Raw genomic sequence first — 19,887 nt, 5'->3', positions numbered from 1 at the left:
CTTGATATCACAGGGCAGCTCAAATCCTGTCCAAACGCAATACTTGCAGGGGTCTGCTGAGTGGAGTCATGGATGATAGACATATATGCCATCAGAACAACTGGATGTGTTGATCCCAATCCTGTTGAAGTTCGGCCACAACCCTGGTAACGTGTTCGAGAGTACTGTTTAACTTCTCCACCATGCCATCAGACTGAAGATGTAGGGCTATAGTCATCTAAGGCTATAGTCCCGATTTTATTTATTTCCAGCAACTGACACACCTCCTAAATTATTTTTGACTGTAAATCGCAGCCTTGGTCTGAGTGGAGCTCCATTAGTACCCCAAATCTGCAAATCAATTTGTTGACTATTGTATCCACAATGGTAGTGGCTTCTTGGTTAGGCAGTGCATAAGCCTCTGGCCACTTACTGAAGTAATCCATTGCTACCAGAATATACCGGTTACCATCTTGAGTCTTGGGAATTAGTCCAGCGATAGTTGATGGCCATCCTCTCTGCATTGTAGGCCCTCATTTTCCCATGACTCTGGTGTTGTATCCCTTTTTTATCTGAGCATGCTTTGCATTGTCTACACCAAGCTTCAAATCCTGGCCACACCTCAACCAATAGTAGCATTGATGGATCTAGGCTAGAGTTTTGTTCACCCTTAGATGACCACCAGAGTTATCATCATGGATTTCTTTCAACACCTCTGCCACTAGACTCTTCGGAAGGAGTAGTTGTATGGTAACTATTTTTCCATTTGGACTCTCCCACACCCTCATTAGCAGCCCATTCACTATCCTCAATAAATTCCACTGTACCCAGTAAGCTTTCACAGCCCTTCGGTCACTGGATATCTCATGTTATATTGGATGTCCATTACCATTCTCTAGCCTGCTTATAATTGGTGCCAGGTCAGGATCTTGTTGCTGTGCTAATTTCAAGCTGGCATTATCCTATTTATCTTCCCCGTTAGTTATGGTTGTTCACTAAACATCCTAAATTCCCTCATTTTTGTCTGCCCTTTTGCAGTGGTTGCAGTCTACCTTACAAGGTACTCGCCCCTTTGTATGTTCTATCCGACAATCATTCTGCTGCGATTTCTTCCTCCGAGTCGGACAGTCCCACTGAATGTGTCCTGTTTCATTACAGATGCACTGCTTGCGTCCTTCTGTTCTTCTAATCTGGTTGCGTGTCTGGCAGTCCCACTGGATGTGTTTTTGGTTCATTACAGACGAAGCACTGCTTGCGTCCTTCTGCTCTTCTGATCTGGTTACCTGAAGTGTCATTCAGCAGCTCCTTCAATGCCCTGAGAATGTCTACTTCATTAGTGGTGTTTCTGGCATTTGCTCCATTGTAGGCCTCCATTCCACCTCTCCTTGTCCTGATGCTTGTGTTTCTTGAGTCAATGCATACTGCCTCGATTTCTAGGACATGGACCAAGGCCTCGTAGCTCTTCTTGTGCCAGGCCAAACGAACAGTTTGTGGAACCTCCGCATCTCTAAGTCCATCTATAAATGCACTGGTGGCTAGCTGCTGGTGGAACTCCGTTGGTGCTTCTGGGTAGGCAAGATGCATGAGTCACTCAATGTCGGCTTCGAATTCTTGGAATGTTTCAGAAGATTGCCGTTGACATGTCTTCAGGGTTCTTCAATACACCTCACACGTGTGTATGTCACCATTACTCAGTTCAAGGGCCTCTACTAATATTCCATAGTCTTTCTGGTCAGTAACTGCTATGGTCTGCAACAGCTCTAGTGGAGATCCTCGCAGGGCCAAGACGAGTGCCATAGTCTTTTCTTCCTCGCCTCAACCATTTTTTCCTGCAGCTGCCTCGAACTGTCTTCTGTACATTGTCCACGAAGACTGACCATCGAAGGTGGGTGGCTGGAATGCTGTTTGGCTGCTGGATGTGCCCTCCACCTTAATATCCTCAGAGTTACTCTTCCAGTTTGCAGCAGCTGTAGCTTCCTTAATCATCCAACTTCACTCATCCATCACAGCTTCTACACGCCATTCAGTTGCCTGTTCAAATTGAATTAACATTTGTTCCTGTTGGGAAAGTTTCTGTTCTTGTTGTGCAAGGTGGTGCTCCAAACTCTGCACTTTGCCTTCCAACTGAATGCTGGTTTCATTGATCTTCTTCATTTCTTCTTGGTTCTTCTTGATGTCCTCTATCTTGGTCTTCATAGCATTCTTCACCTCTCCGTGGCAGTTAATTTCATTCTTCATTTCTTCTTGACTATTATCAATTTTATTTTTCATCACTTCTTGATCATTCTTCATTTCATTCTTCATTTCCTCTTGGTTACTCTCAATTTTATCATTCATTTCCTCCTGACCCTTCTTCATTTCCTCTATTTTAGTATTCATTTGGGCCAAGAAAACCATTATGATTTTAAGTTCGTCAGACACCATCTTTTGTGTCCACATACACTACCAGCCTATCACTACTGTCTTATGACTACTCTGTAATTCAAGCTAACCTAAACCTCTACTGAAAAACTAGCACTAACTTTATTACTTCTACTACTACAACATACAAAACTAACTGCAGTTCCTAAATTAACTTATTTCTCAAATAACTAAATTTGTAATTTTTTTTTTAAATTTTAGTTGTGAAAAATTTTAATTTCTATAATTGAGAAAAATTAGAACATTTTTTTGAAGTAGATTTGCGGCCAAACTGTTAATATAACACTAAAAAAAACTGTACACTAAATCTATTAATTAGGGCTATCCCACTTCTGACACCAAAATGTTATAAGTATAATGTGGAGGAACTGGGTTCGTAAGGGATAGACCAATTAGGTTTTATTACAGTTTTATTAATTACTAATATTTTCATTACTAATAAAAATTGTACTTAAAAAAAATGTGTGATCACTAACCACTTGCACTTAAAAATGTTTATTTGCAAGTCATTCAATGTCTTGTCAAGGTCCACAGTTCGCACTCCTTACTGGAGCTAGGCTCGACAGTGATACGCCCCTTACCTTGCTCCTCTCCGCACACACACAGCCTCACGCCACTCAGTTGCTCCTCGTCGTGCCGCTCTCGAGGGGGATTTCTCACCCTCTTCGTCCATGTTGCACTTCCCTTCACTTGCGGAACTCTCCAAACTCTCGGAACTCTCGCGGAGGCAGGTGTAATCGCTTATATACTCATGGTGTCCTTCTCAAAGGGATGAGAGTGGCTGTGACGTGTCGCGTCATCCCGGGCTGACTCGACGCCCTAAACACCTAGAACAGCGACACTTGTTCACACCACTCCACACGCCGGCCTCTGTAAACCTGGAATTTCCAGGCCACTAATCGTTACAATAGCCCGAGGCAGGACGGTGCTAGGGGAGTGTGGGGGGTAGGTAGCGAGGACCCTTGTAATCCGGCCAGGCACGCGTGGCATGCCTTACATCAATAGATGGCGCATGAAGTCAGTGGATGTGCAGGGCGGCCAGCCAACTCTGAACGTGGCACGTGTCGTCGTCCTGTCTGCATTCGTAACAATATGTTAGGTTTCTGTTTTTCAAGAAAAGGTTGTATGTGAAAGTTTTTAGAATTAGTTTATTATGGTTTAAACTTTATATACAGGCTGTATCAAAATTCATGTTACAACGCTTGAGGGTAGAAAGCTCTTATTATTTGCAACCATTTTTGCCAATAAACATGTTTCCGGAAACGCGCAGTTAAGCCCCTGTAGCCCCAGAAAGAGTCAGCGTAGGCAACCCGTTGTAGAGTGTTATGTTGTGGATGTGCGCGCGTTCGATTAGAGAATTAACCTTTTTAATCGTGGCACAGATTTTAATTTCACTCTGAAATCAATCACAGCTTCGGCTTTGTTTCACAACATTGAAATTGTTGCATACGTTTTAACAACGTGACAGCCTAAAGCAACGGCTCAAAAACACGCCCACCTTGAGCGACACAGAGGTGGCAACGGCGAATCATGTTTTCATGGATACGCTGGAGCATGTGTGGAGACGACCTTATGATTTTGAACGCTTCAATGATTCGCTGTGTAAGCTCTTCTACCGTTTCTACTGGTGTAGAGTAGATAAGCTCTTTTACGTAACCCCACAGAAAGAAATCTAACGGGGTTAGGTCCGGTGGCCTTGGCGGCCATGCGACAGGGCCCGCTTGTCCAATCCATCGGTTTGGAAATGTTTGGTTTAAATACTCTCACACTTGCAGGGAAAAGAGGTGGTGTCCCGTCATGTTGGTACCACATCACACGTCGGACATGCAATGGAACCTCTTCAAGAAGACCTGGTAGTTTGTTCTGAAGGAAGTGGAGGTATCCAGTGCCCGATGAGTACGCCATCAACAATACCGGCCCACACATTAACTGAAAAACGTTCCTGGTGAGCTGTAACACACGTTGCATGCAGATTGACATCATTCCAAACATGACTGTTGTGCGAATTGAGAATAGCGTCTTGAGTGAACTTGGCTTCATCGCTGAATAAAACCGCTAACTCGGGGTTCCTCAATACTCTTTGAATGTACCAACGAGAAAAGGTCATGCGAAGAGGATAGTCTGCCAGACCTATGTGTTGCACTTTTTGAAGGTGGTACGGGTACACGAGTTGCTCATGAAGAACTCGCCAAACAGCCATTTTGTCAGCGTCCATATTGGAACCTTCTGCCCTTGTGCTTGTATCCGGACTCTCCTCAAATCTCTGAAGTACATCTTCTTCAAAACTGGGAGTACGAACCCTGCGTGGAGCACCAGCATTTGGTCTTGTGACGGCACATGTACCAGTATCACATCGCTGAGTAAGTCTTGCAAACATGGTGTGAGCTGGAATCCTACGACCCGGATATTGTTCTTCGTACAGACGACAAGTGGCTTGTCCATTTTGTCTAGCTTCCCCGTAAACAAGCAGCATGTCCGTGTACTCACTAAACGTGTACTCCATTGATCTCCACTAAAACGTCGCCCTTTTCAGAACCACAGCGAAAGAAATGACACCACGAGTTTGCTTGTAGGACAGAACAGTCAACGACAGACCACCAGTGATATCAAAACACACTGTGACACTGCGATGTCACGCTGCACAGTGCTATGGCACGGCACGAACGGAAGAAAAGAGGTGAGGGCGCCACCAACGGAAGTAAAAAGGGGCGGGGGTCAGCATTCGACATCGTACAGTGCTCTCGAGCGCTGCCCGGCGTCGTAAACACTTAATTCACCTTAGCATCGTCTGTCTCGCACAAAGCCCAACGGGTTACCTACGCTGACTCTTTCTGGGGCTGCAGGGGCTTAACTACGCGTTTCCGGCAACATGTTTATTGGCAAAAATGGTTGCAAATAATAAGAGCTTTCTACCCTCAAGGGTTGTAACATGAATTTTTATACATCCTGTATAACATTTTTATTAATGTATTCTTTAGTGTTTATGAATTATGAAACTGCTGGCAAATTCTTCATACATGAATCAAGTTGCAACAATCCAGATTACTGAAGAGCTCAAATTTGGTCTGGATTGCACATAAATAAAAATACTTGAATTTTTCGGTTCAAAAATACTCTTTAATTTTTGTACAGGCTGTGCTCTAAATAATTCATGCTGAAAATAAAGTCTCTCTAGAACAATTGCTGTTTTTAACTGTTTTTTATTATCTTTGACTGATAATCACACTAGCACAATGGCCGCCATCTTCCAACGACAACACTATGCCTGTTTATACACTAAACATCTCAAAAAATATTAATTGCGTCAAGAAAGCAATTTCCTTCAAAATGGTACTGAAATGTTTGACAAAGTGAAGAGCTATTACTGATACTAAAATCCCAAGGTTTCACACAAACTCATGGTACAAGCCAAGGACTCATTCCTTCAAACCACTGTTAAAAACTAATTTCAAATTTGATTTGTGAGTTTATCACCGATGACTGCAGTCAACAAATTCTAAATAAAATGTCCATAAATATTTATAAACCAGTGCCACCTAGGCTGCAGCTGTGAAAATTATTCTCCACCTACTTTTTAATTTATTTTCCGAGCCATCACCCGACTGCGACAATTCAGTATCACGACCACACAACAACTATTAGATGATCTGACCACCTCCAACCACAAAAAAGGAAAGTGGTCACATGTCCCCCACAACCAATCACATTCATGCCAAAAAAAAAAAAAACTCTTTCGAAAATCAGCCAACCAAAGCCCAAGTTAGAAGAAATTATAAAGCTCTGCAAACATATAACAAATGACTTTCCCTTCTCTGTTCTTTCCAATTCTGATTATACATTGATCCTTGAATTCCCATACTCGCCAGGAAATTACCATTTCTGTCTATCCCTTGCACTTAAGGGCCATCACCCATCCCTCTCTCTCTCTCACACACAAGTAATTTACAGTCACATTGCATTGTGCTTTCAGACAAAGGATGATAGCAAAATAAGTAAAGAAAAATAAATGACTACCACCCAACCGGGAATACAGGGAAACCGGGATTAAGCCGTGAATTTATTTTGTGTAGTGAATTCCTGGAATAAACCTATAATTTTTTTATGAAACCGGGAATTTATTCTTTTACTCTTTTAATGCATTTATAAGGTGCGTTTTACTTATATTTGCATGAATCGGTAAACTTCTATTAGAGAGTAAAGACGTGATTAAAGTAACAAGAAATTAGTTCCGCGCCGAGAACGTCGCCATTCCGGTTGTTTTGTTTATTGATCACAGTTGCCAAACCTATGGCGAGTTATCGTACAACCCGATAGTATTAAGCGAGATTCACACGTCCACTTGTCTGTTAATCAAGCAAAGAGACTAGATTTTTGTTGCTTGTACCAGGTTTCTTGCTACTTTATATGAGAAATAGATCTGTAACTATTGACAACGCTTGTATTCCGCCATCTTTGTCATCAACTTATTTACGGCTGGCTCTACCAAACACTGTGTCGCCGTAAACAAAGGTGTTTTGTAAATTCACAATTAAAAAGTGACAATCAGGCGTAGGCATTTTTTACAATTACGTTCGTTATAGTACTATTGATATAATATGCTTGCATTATGTAAATGTTTTAATTTTAATAGAACACATGTAAGCCTAGGCCTCTAGTTCTGGGAAAAAGGCAAGACAGAGAATGTGGTCCAAACTGTGGTAGACCTAATATTAAAGTGACAATTAAATGCATGTTGTATTGCTTTGCAAAGAGAAATTCGTACCATGTTTTTGAAGCAGAGTACGGCTTTGTATAACCACACATATGAATTTGAATTTTCGTGGGTCAAAGAAGATTTTAAGATCAGACATTCAGCAGTTTGTAAGTGGTGAAAGACTGCAATCAACATTGCAAGCATGGGAAAACAGGCTTTAAAAAGCCACGAAAAATCAGTGCGGCACGTGGCAGCGGAAGCCAGTTAAAAGAAATCTTTGTCATTGCAAATGTTTCTCCAAAACAAAACAGACATACGGGAAACAGGTTAGCCAATTTAATTGTAACTGTTCCGATTGGCACAAGATAATTAATTGGGGTACATATTAAAATATTTTCAGAAATTATGTTGATAAATAGTTTTTTTTTTTTTTTTTAGATTTGTAAAGCCTATAAATTAAAACTTACTTGGTAAGATTACAAATATCTAGGTAAATGTTTGTTTACCCTAAGCTAAGTAATGTCGTGCAAGAATGTTTTTAACTAGCTGTAAACAAGTGGAAACAAAAAGGTTCATCAAACTTATTTTATTTTGAAGTTACGAGATTGTGTATAGTTGGGAGGTTTGTATGATAAAAAATTTTATTTAGTAAGCCTCTATTTACATTCTAAAAGTTTAGTACAAAACTACTGAGAAGACATTATTTTCCTAATCAGATAACTGTACATTAGCTGTCACTAAACTGAATGTTCCAACTTGAATACAATCTTAAACTTCTTAGGTAAAGAGTTTAGTATCATTATGACCCTGCAGTAGACGATGTATTAGTGCCAATCGGAAAAGTTTCTTAAAATATAATGTTTTTGTTCCATCTTGTTTTAAAAGTTTTCTTGTTCTTTCTCCCAGCCCCAGAACTCACCACAAGTACTGGTTCCTCTTCGCAAACACCCGTGATGAAACATTTTGTTATTAATGAAGCTGTAACCAAGGCAGAAATCATACGGTTTTTGCACAGTGTCATGAAACATTTTTTCATTTCGGAGTGCTGCAAGTAGCGTGTCATGTTTTGCCAGTATGTTCTCAGACAGCGTGATAGCTGGGAAAATACAAATGCAAAGGACAAAGATTGCATACAACATTGTGCATGGATTGGCACCATTTTTCAAGCAAGAACTTCTTTCTTTTGTAGGGATAGCGGACCACATAGTAATTGGGTTTGATGAAAGCTTGAACAAAATTTCACAGAAACAAGAAATGGATATTTATGTTAGATATTGGAGTGTTGAAACCTCAAGAGTCACAACAAGGTACCTCTCATCTGTATTCTTGGGAAGAACTTGTGCAGACGATTTGCTGAATGGTCTTCAGGCAGAAATTTAATCAGATAATTTTAAGAAAATAGTTCAGTTATCAATGGATGGACCAAATGCAAATCTGAAATTATTCATGAATCTGTGTACAGTAATGAAAGAAGGCCCAGAGTCACCTTTTCCATTGAACATTGGTAGTTCTGGCCTGCATTCTTTGCATGGTGCTTTTAAAGCAGCAATAAAAAGTACTTCTTGGACAGTCGTACAGTTTCTTCGTGCACTGTATTACCTGTTCAAAGACTCTCCTGCTCGAAGAGCAAAGTCCATTGAATGTACTGGCTGCAAAACTTTTCCATTGAAGTTCTCTGCAATAAGGTGGATTGAGAACATTTCTGTTGCAGTAAGAGCTCAAGAAATATTCCCTCATGTGCAGAAGTTTGTCAAAGAAGCAGAAAAGGATAATAATTCTGTTACAGCTTGCAATAGTTTTAGAGTTGTGTCGAAGGCTATGATGAATAAGTTTCTGTGTGCTGAGCTTTCATTTTTCATTGTCATTGCAAACTTTGTTGAGCCATTCCTTCGTGAATTTCAGACTGACAAACCTATGATACCATTTTTGTATAATGAGCTTACATCAGTTGCTAAAACTGTAATGGAAAGAGTTGTGAAAGCTGAAGTAATGGAAGGGGTTTCATCATTGAAAAAAAATTGATATATCCCAGAGCAGCAACCTAATACCACTGAAGAAAATTGATTTGGGTTTTTCTACCAGGAGTTCACTTAAGAAAATAAGTTCAACATAATTGGAAAGAGTTCAGTTCAGTTCTGTAAGGAATGCCAAGCAGGTCTCCTTAGGTTGTTGAAAAAATTGTTGGAAAAATCACCACTTGAATATCGGCTTACTAAAGTAGCCTCGTGTCTAGGCCCAAACTTGGTAGCTGCCAACCCAACAGTAGTTCAACTGAGGTTAACATATTGTCTAGAAATATTAATTGAGAACAACTGGATGTCCGGCACAACAGCTGACAAATTGAAACAAGAGTATAAAAATGTGTTTTTATGTTCTAACAACTTGGAGATGTTGAAAAGTTTCAAGAGGAGTGAAACACATCTTGATGATTTCTGGGTTTCACTTTTGGAGTCTTGCAAAGAAGAATGTGCCATTTTATTGCTCTTCGTAAAAATAATATTGATTTTATCTCATGGTAATGCATTTTTGGAGAGAGGATTTTCCATTAATTCAGAATGTATTCTAAAAAATCAATCAGAAATCAGTTTACGATGCCATTGCAGTTTCTGGAGGTGTTAGTTCTGTTGAAGTGTGTAAGAAAATGCTACATTCAGTCAGGAATGCACACACTCGCTACGTAGAGTACTCTTGAGAGAGTAAGAGCTGAGGAGCAACAGTTATCGCAAGAATCAAGGGAGAGAAAATGTATAAATGAAGAAAAATGACTCTTGGAGTTTAAAAAGGCTAAATTACTTAGTGATGCAGCAAAGAAAGTAGCTGCTATCGAAGAGCAAATAAAGTCTTTGCAAAAATTAATGGATGTATTAGGCCTATGTTTTGACACATTTGCATTGTTCTATTGAGATTTAATGAAAATGACATTTAGTTGTTTTTAATATTTTTATTCGATCTTTTGCAGTATTTATCTGGCAATTGAGATGAATCAAAATGTAATTAATTAGTGAGGAAGTTGAAATGGCTAGAGATTTTTTTGACACAATGTGACTTCACTTTTTTGCATTTGTTTGTAATTAGATATACATACTCAGTTATTTCTTGAATATCATGTTTAATATTTGTTGTGCATTAACTTTTGATGTTTTGTGCACTGTGGTTAAGATAGGGTATTGTGATCTACTTAGAGGCAATGAAAATGTCTTGAGGTGTGTTTGTTTTTGGTTTCGTTTCTTGTTTGGCTGCAATTTTTCAGACATCCTAGGTGAATAAAAATGTTGTAATCAGTAAAGATGTTGAAATGCCCACATAAGTTTTGACATGATGAATTCACTTTTTTGTAATTATATGTACATGTTTGGTTATTTCCTATTTATCATGTTTGTTAATTGAATGTGTCAAACTCAAGAAGTATATTGTGTTGTGGTTAAGGCTGACTTGAACTTAGAGACACACAAGCAAGCATGGTGAGAATTTATTCTTTTAATATTAGTTGTAATGGGGTTTTTTTCTGTTACAGAGTTTGTTTGCCTTTCTTTTAACCAGTTATGTGAACATTTTTTACTGATATATACATTAATTAGGCCTATATTATTCTGCTTATAATTTTTTAATTTTGTGATAGGTCCTAATAATGAAAATAAGTGCGGAAGAGTCCATGCATTGTAAATATGTACCCTGACAGTTTCTCTTATACAATCTGAATCTTATGTTTACTGGTCACTATGCTTAGATAAAGAAAACATGTTTATGTTAATTAAACTTTATTTTGCTCATTTGAACATAACACCACCATCATTGAAAAATCTTACAAAACCCTTGAAAAACCTGTAATTTGAGAATCCCTTGAGAGTGGCCACCCTGGACTACCTTTGAAACATATAATCAGCCAGTTTTTACATTGAAACAGGAAACCTAACCAAGTTCTGAAGATGATCAGAAAACATAATAAAATTATTTATGCCAATGTTTTGTATGTTGAAGAGTGTAAGGGCCTACAATGCTACAATGTGATTAGATGAAAGTTCGGAGGTGGCTGCTAACACACATCTAAGCAATGACATTGTGGTGTTAATTTTTTATGGTCTAAAAACAAAATTGTTTAATTTTTTTTACTAATTTATGTACAAACAGTTAGCTATGTTTTACTAAAATTTTAACAGATTATTCCTTAAAAATAGCAAAATTTTCCACTAAACTCAGTTTATCGCAGTGATCGTAATTTAGAATGTTTAACTTAAGGTAGGTAGTAGAGTTTTAATCTCAAGAGATACTAAAATCTTTCCTTAAACTATACAAAATGGTGATGTAATTACTGAAATTTGACTCAGCAGGGTTTGAAATTTTTTTTCACCTCCAGTGGTTAGATTTTGATTTGCAATGTGTGTTTCCTCGTAATATAAACCATGCTAATTTTCAAAATGTTTTATTTTTAGAATCAAAATGCCCTTGATACACTAATAAAATAAAATTTTTTGGAGATTTTATTGCTTTAGGTGTTCGGGTCAATAGGCATTTCCTTGGGATACTACGTACATATTATTAAACAAAAATTAAAGCTCAGTGCTTACTAGCATCGTCAAATTCTTAAGATGTAAAGCAATTTAATTTTAGTGCCATAGAAAACTGTGATCAAGTTTTTATACTGTCATTTTGCAAAAGGAGATGATCTGTGGTTTCATCTTGCAATAAATACCATAGACTGGGAACCTAATCAAAAAATGTCAGAAGTCTATGGTGTGTTTAATTATCTGCCTTCTAAAATAAAAAAAAACTGCATTGGTTAGCATAGACCATATCTTTGCGATATAAGTTGAAAATATCAAATATAATTCTTCATAGTTTTAATGAAACTATGTATCAAAAAGTAAGAACATCCCAATAAAATGTACAGTAAACATAAAAATTAGTTTCATACCTGAGGTTTTGTGCAAAACAAAAATTCATTAAGATATGATATGAAGAACTGGTTACCTAAAATTGATAATAAAATCAAGAGAAATCCAAAATAATGAAACCTTAATATGCATTTCGAATACAACATATGTTTGTAAATGTAGAAATAAAATACTATGTACGTAAAATATTCTGCCTAAAGTCTCTCATTATTTACCTATACTCAATATTTCAAATAGTTTTGTACTTTGGGTGATAAAAAGATTGAATTCCAGCAAACAACCAGTTGCGAGGACATTCCTAGTTTAATTATCAAGGCCTCCACCAATTGATACATTATTACCTAAACTAGTACATACATATTTTTCATAAGAGTATATATGCTGGAGTATACCCTGAATCTGTAGAAACAGCTGTGTATTTGCTGTCCAATTCATACAGAAGTAACATAAGAAATAAATTTCTTACCTATTATTATTTTGTAATTTCAAATCTATGCTTTTTATTGTATATTTTTTATGTTTTGACATCTCTTCTTTCATATTAATTGAAACCTATCATTACATTCCAGAAATTCATGAACCAGAAACTAACCACCTATGAAAAACACAACCACAGAACAAAGTGAAGGCTAAAAGGAATTACTACTTTAAATACCACATCCCTAAACTTAAATGCAGCCAATGTTATTCGAACTACCCTATTTCATTACGACACAAAAGAGCCAAGCCAGAAAAGGGAGAGCATTAGCTCCAAGTACCACCAGGCATTCTAGAATCTCTAGTGTTTAGAATATTTGAGATTTAAGTAAAAATATCCCAAGAAAAGTGTTGGAGGTAATACAGTAAATTAAAAAATTAAACAATGATAACAGTGAAATTCACTACGTCTATTTGTGTTTTCCTTCATACCTTTCCTAATTACTGTTCCCCAATATATTGTACTTTTAAGGTGTAACAATGTAAGTTAAATTATGATACATATTCATTCTGGAAACTTAGTTCGTGAGATGAACATTTAAATTAGTGTTGGGCACTATTGACTAATTTCTACTGTTGAATAATTCGTCATTATGAGTACCAAATAATTATTCAATAGTTTTTGTATAACTTCTCATTCGCTGCAAGCTGCAACAATGTGATGACTGATTATGTTGGAACGACTGAAAGCTGTTCCAATTACTTTTCAATCTGCAAAGATGTGATTTTTTTTTTAAATACCAGTTTTAAAACCATAATTACCAGCTCATTGTTTACATAAAGAAAATTACAGAGTACCATATATATCATAAGGGTGTAAACTAAAATAATAGTAATATTGGTTAAAATTAGTCTAATGATCAAAGATCTTTTCAATAAATTCTAAATATAAAATATTGAGAGCTGAAAATAATACAAAAAAATATTGTTTGTAATAAACTATAACCACTATAATTGCTGTGCTTATAAAAATCATACAAACATAATCTCAAAAAATTGAATAATCGGATTACATATTAAGACATGAATTGCATAGAAAATTAAACTTAAAAAATATTACTTGCCTTACAGGTGAATTCAAAACAGTGCAATAGGAAATATGATATTAATAAATAGTTTATTCGAAACTTTTGTTCATTAAGTAAATTATTCGTTGTTGTGTGTTTTTAACGCTAAATATTACCCAACCTAACCATTTAATATCCACTTTAAGTGAATCAGTTTGTTTAATGATTTTATTTAGTGAAATTTCTTGGTGTTCATTGTCAAATAATTATTGCAGCTATCAGTTAAGTGGCAATTCTGAATAAGAGCCACTTTTCTAGAAAAATTAAAATTAAAATTACATAATGCATTTTTTAACTTCGTGGAATGTTTTGGAATCACTGTCCAAAAATGTGTAGCAGTACATATTTTACCAATAGTTTACCAATAGTTTACAATTAGTTTACATTTAATGAGTGATAAGGTTAGGTTACACATTAGAAATACTGTGATATTGTGAGAATGGTCATTTAGGTTAGGTTAGATACATTCAAAATACATTAAGATAGTGTGGATTGTTAGTTAAATTATGTTAGCAACATTTTAAATACTTTAAAACAATTTGAATAGTTTATTAGGTTAGCTGCAGTAAAAATACTGCAAAATCTTTCGAAATTGAGATAGTAATTACTGACTTAATATGTTGCTAACCAGCCATTTACACAGTTTTACAGTATTTTTATGTAGCTAACCTAACCTACCATTCACAAATTTGAACAGTATTTTTAATGTAGCTAACCTAACTACCATTTTTATGATATTGTGATTTATTTTTACATAACCTAACTACTTTTTAAAATGAGCAAATACTGGTAAACTACTTTAAGTATAAAAATTCCTTCTTAAATAATGATTTAAAAATATGCCAGGAAGTGAAAAAAGATTATTTTTTTAAGAATTCTTTATGCTAGTATAACCGCCTAAGTTAGCTGAAAAAACTGTGAACTTCTAACAGTGAATTGCGAACTTGCTACTAGACTAAGGGTTTCTTTAAAAACATTATTTAACCAACCATTTTATTTCTTTACCTGCAAATGATAAATGGATTTGTGAGATAGCATCATCATAAAGTATAATCATGAAAATGTAGCTCAAAGTGAATGATTAAATTTAATTATTACTAAACACCAACAAACACAACACACTGATTGGCTGGGAACAAGTGAATATATCTATTACAAGTTACGACTAATTTAATTGAATGATTTTCAAATTAGTTGTGACTAAAGATAGTTTCGTACTATCTATTTAGTGGATAGTTTTTATTTGATGGCGCCCATCACTAATTGAAATGGTTGAACATTTTAACACCATAGTTAATCTTTTTTAAAAAGTTCTTGTACATCTTTTTATTTTTACCATTTAGACTTATATACTGGTATTTGACCCATTACTGTATGAATAATTCAGCATTTGGCTTTGATTTGTGTATGTTATTTGATTTTCCAATTATTTATGTGATAGATTTAAAACCATAACTATTAAACTATCTATTAAATATCCTGTCTCAACTGCTAATGATCTTTGACAGTATAAATTTATTTCAAATAATTATGATCATTTATACTTTCAAATGTATATATAGTTCATAAATTGTGTGGATAGAAGGCTATGTCATTAAATTATGAAAAAAACAAACTGCAACACATTTACAAGAAAGCAAACAACTGACTGTAAACTCATACTTTGAATAATATTTCAGTCAAGTTTATAATGGAAATACTTTGTAGAGCCTTTGGATTTAAAACTGTTTCCATCATAATATTTTATTTCTAAAATACAGTAAACATAATTATCCGGGCTCTGGTTATCTGGTTTTCAGGTTATCCATGCTTCAATTAAGTTTAATTATTAGTTTGTTATTTTCTGAAGCTGTAAAAAAAATTTGGCATCGTTCCATCTTACTTCTTTGCTTGGCCATTCTATATTTTTAACTACCCTGTTAACGTGTAAAATAGCTGTTTAGTTCGACCCTTTAAATTTCCCACCCCTGCAGCTGTCACATTTATGACACTTTAAACCTGAGGGGGATGCACTGACTGCTGCTTCGGGTCTCCAATCTCCATCATGTTTCACGTGCCATTGTAATACTTTCGGCCTGCCCCCCAGGGGCCTGGCGAGTGATGTGTCTGGCTGACATTTGGCTGTACAAAGGGTTTCCCGGTTGGTTTGGGGCGGGGGGGGGGGGGGGGGGGGTTAGGAGAACTAGTCAGAATTTATGTGTGCACAGTCAGTGCGATCTTATCTTGAGCAGTGTTGAGTTAACTTCCCCTCTTCTACCTTGTAAATGATCGAGAACTAGTGGAGGCAATCTTCACATCTCTTATGATGACAGGTTTGCATGCTATTTATTTCCAACGCTAGTAATTGCAACATTTCTTGATGAACACTGCAGCCACAGCTCCGCAAGATGCACACATATTGCTCTATCCCTCTTTGATTTATAGAAACTTACAGTGGAAAACATGCCTCAGAGAATTGGTGTTTTGAAGTGCTACTTATTTATTCCTCCGGTCTAGCACAAGTTTCTTTGTGTGCTAGTTTTATGAAAGGACAAGGAACTAGAAAGAATAACTTGCGACTGAAGGGTAGAAAAATTAAATACAAGTAAGGAGGAGTGGGGAGAGGAGTGGGTGACTGCCTGTTCTCCAGCAGATAGAGAAAGATAGCATGGTGACACAGTGCCATATTGTTTACGTTCCGATAAGTTATGACATAGCTAACAAAGACTTTACTTGTGCATTTGGTGTGGCCTTGCAGTAAAACGGATGATCTGTTTTTTTTTATTTTTTTATTTTTTTACAAGAGTTTGATTATTCGGGCATTTTTAGTTCACAATTAACATAGATATTTGGGATTTTCATGTAACTGGTTCCCTTGGTTTGATTTTATAACCAAATATGCTATAATTAGTGTTTCTCTACTATGTTATCTGTTATCCCTTTATAAAATCTAAATTATAATATGGATTTATAGTTTACTATCATCAAAAGATACTGTAAATTTAAAAAAAGTAAATAAATTGAACGTTTTTAATTTTTTTTTAAGACCTCATACTAATATATATATAATTTAACTACCATGAAATATTTTAACTATTTATAGTGAAACTTTATATAAATTAATTTTTTATGTTTTCCTGCCATTTATGCAGTCTTCTTTAGTTATAGTTTCTTTTACTTTTAAACTAATGTTTCACATTCCGTGAAATTAAGCTACCTGAAAACCCTAATTCCATTTATTTTTTTTTCAAAATATTCTATATATGCATTATTTTTGAATGCATGTCAATATATTATAGATTTATAACACAACACACAAATTTTGAAAATAAAACTATTTTTATATATCATGCATAAAATTTCTTTTTACTACAGTGTAAACTCTATATAACGACACTTAACAGACTGAGCATTTTTTGGCGTTGTAGAGAGTGGTCGTTAAATGAAGAGAAATAAAAGATATAATTTTACTATTTTATAATAATATTTATTTATTTACTCATATAGTACACATTTTACACACAAACATTAATATTCATTCAAATAAAAACACTTATTGTATATAGTCTGTTATCTTCATCTGATGTTTTTTGCTGCTCCAATATTTTAATTATATTTTCGTATGTATTTTACTGAAATCTTGGGATACTGCCGGATCAACTTGATTATATAAAAAGTAATTTTCTAATAGTTTCGTTGTATCAAGTGCTTAATAAAACTTTTTCGTCAATACACAAAGATTTTCGTTCACTCGTCATGAGCAAGTTCATCATACGAAAACAAAAGACAAAATTTCTTAGAATCTCCGGTACGTCAGTCGAAGTAAACGCGTGCTAGATAATACAACAAAACAGCAAACAAAAGAACGTACACAGCTGCAGTTCTTATCAACTTCGGCAACTTAAAAAGTACTGCTTAATGATTTATAATGCTGTATTGTTGTCGTTAAATAGAGTGAGCGTGACGCTATATAGAGTGTATTATTGTATAGAAAACAAGGTAAACCAGTCAAAGTGAAGCAATTTCGACGTTTTAAGGAGTTTTTCGTTAAATTGAGTGACGTTATAAAGAGTTTACACTGTACTAAAAATTCCAACATCTATGTATTAGCTGTAATGTCTAAGACTATATTACAAAACTACAGACTATGTAAATACAATTTAGTTTATAAAAAAATAGCCTGTCCTAGCTATGGTATGGTTACATGGTAATATTTTAAAATATATGCAAAATATTATGTTGTTTTCATTTTTATTTAGGTTCAATAGCCAATGACCAATGTTTTACTATATAAACTTAGGTAACTAAGTTTTAAAGGTGAATCAATGTGTGTCTGAACTTTACCACCATATTGCCATCAGAAGTATGGCATATTAGCATGGCAAGTGTGTTGGTTTTTAGGCGCTTCAATGTTTATTTTAGTGATTATTTTTTAATGTAGTGATTTATGTAGGATTGTAATCTTTGATGCAGTGTTTTTTAAGTGAATTTAGGCATTGAAACACTGCATAGAGATTATATTAATTTGAATTGCCCACACAATTTTGTCAGAACATACTACAAAGAAAGAAAAAAATTGGTTCCCAATAGTGCAACTTGAAAAAAGCAGTAATAGTGGCCATATCTAATTTTGTCACACAAATAGGCCATTTTTGTTCACTGCAGTACTTGCAATTGCAATAAAGAAAAGAGAAACCCTTAAAATTAAACAAATTGCACATATACTTTCCATAAATGTGACTACGCAAAGCATTCTGAAAATATTTTACAAGACCAAATATTCACATGAAAATTTTAAATTTTTTTAAATTGGTGATGTTTAAATAACACACATTTTTCTTGTGGGTTTTTATTTTTAACAGTAACAAGTTTTCATGTAACATTAGTTTTAGTTATCATTTGATGGTGACAAGTATGATAATGTATAGAATATTCTTTTCTAGCAAAAATTGAAGAGTTACCATGCAGAGATGATCAGAGTAAAGAAATTATTCAACTTCAGGAGCGACTGCAGTCATTGGAGATGGAACTAACAAGAGTACAAGCAGAATCTAATGATACAAATATGCAGGTACAAACAACACAAAGAGTTTTAATTATAATACAGTTTACTTGTATTTAGTATTAGAACCTTTGTTGTTTAAATCAATATGGTTTGAAAAAACAAACTTTTGTACATGCATTAGAAGTTATACTTTTTGGCATGATTAAGAAACTGAGAGTTAACATGCATGATAAAATTTGATTAAAGTAAAATGACAAAAAAGAGTGAAGTGAGATAGTAAAAATAAATATTAATCTGTTTTACATAATACATGTTTATTTGTCCATTGTATAGGCTACATGCTTGAGTAAAAGAGCCTAAAGTTTATAGCGACGTCAGTGAGTGTGAGGAGATAATTGCCAGAGCTGCCATCGTTGACAGTTTACGGAGGGAGGAGATTGTGTATTATTTACCCAAAAAACATGTATTGGCATGTCAGAATAATGAGTCCATTCTTGCGGTGGAATGTTTTCTATCTTATCCACAAAAGGTTCTTTCACCACGTTTTGAACGAAGCTTGGCACTGGGTGGGCACTGTGTTGGGTGTGTGCGGTTTTAGAGTTACGTATTTGTAACTACTTGACTGGTTCTCTTCCTGGTAAAAAACAATTAGCTAATAATGCAGGTGTTGGTTATGTATCTGAACAATTATGTAAACAGTCTTTCCCTGTATTAGCTTTCTCTAAATTTACATTGCTGAATGTAGTGAAAATAAACACCCTCCAAATAAATAACTTTAAAAATCCAAAAAAAATTTGAGTATTGTTTGCCACCTGAATGAAAAACAAACTGTAGTGATTCCGAAACGTTTCCCGAATTTCGGGATCCCGGACAGCCCTAGTTTAAAAGTAAAAATTTCATCATCAAGTTTAAAGCATTTGCACTTGTGATTTATTCGTATTGCTAGTTCTCAATTACTGAATCATAAACTAGCTTTAACACAGAACAAAATACTTTTAAATTTATTTGAACAGTTTAGGTTATATTAGCAACATTAAAAATATTATCACTGAAAGAATATTCCATAAAATTAACATATTATTAACAAGCATACATGATGTCTCTTTAAAACAAGCTCACTCTCAAAATCTTGCTGGCTGAAAATGTGCTTGTGAATGAAAACAAGCATTAGTTGTCACCTACATGTTCACTATTTGTACCATAGTTACTTGCGTAAAGGCCCCCCCCCCCTTTTTTTTCCTCCAAATTTTCGACTCCAAAAAGGGGCCTATACGCGAATTTGGAGGAAAAAAAAGATTTTTCTTTTTTTCAGGTATGAAAAACTAACATTTAATAAAAGCAAAATTAAATACCGCCACAACTTATTTAAATGCC

General features: G+C 35.2%; 1 protein-coding gene across 14 annotated transcripts in view; it reads left to right on the top strand.

The window, feature by feature from the left end:
• LOC134529350 (sarcolemmal membrane-associated protein-like) overlaps positions 1-19,887 on the top strand; it is a 236,039-nt gene that overhangs the window by 105,682 nt on the left and 110,470 nt on the right. For all 14 annotated transcript variants that reach the window (XM_063363326.1, XM_063363327.1, XM_063363324.1 and 11 more), the window contains one exon: positions 18,452-18,579. In XM_063363326.1, the coding sequence (XP_063219396.1) occupies positions 18,452-18,579 (128 nt within the window). The remainder of the gene's footprint in view (positions 1-18,451; positions 18,580-19,887) is intronic.

The sequence above is a fragment of the Bacillus rossius genome, chromosome 2 (assembly GCF_032445375.1).
Source record: "Bacillus rossius redtenbacheri isolate Brsri chromosome 2, Brsri_v3, whole genome shotgun sequence".
Taxonomy (NCBI): domain Eukaryota; kingdom Metazoa; phylum Arthropoda; class Insecta; order Phasmatodea; family Bacillidae; genus Bacillus; species Bacillus rossius.
Note: the sequence above shows the minus strand (reverse complement) of the source record. Positions and strands in the feature narration are given on the sequence as shown.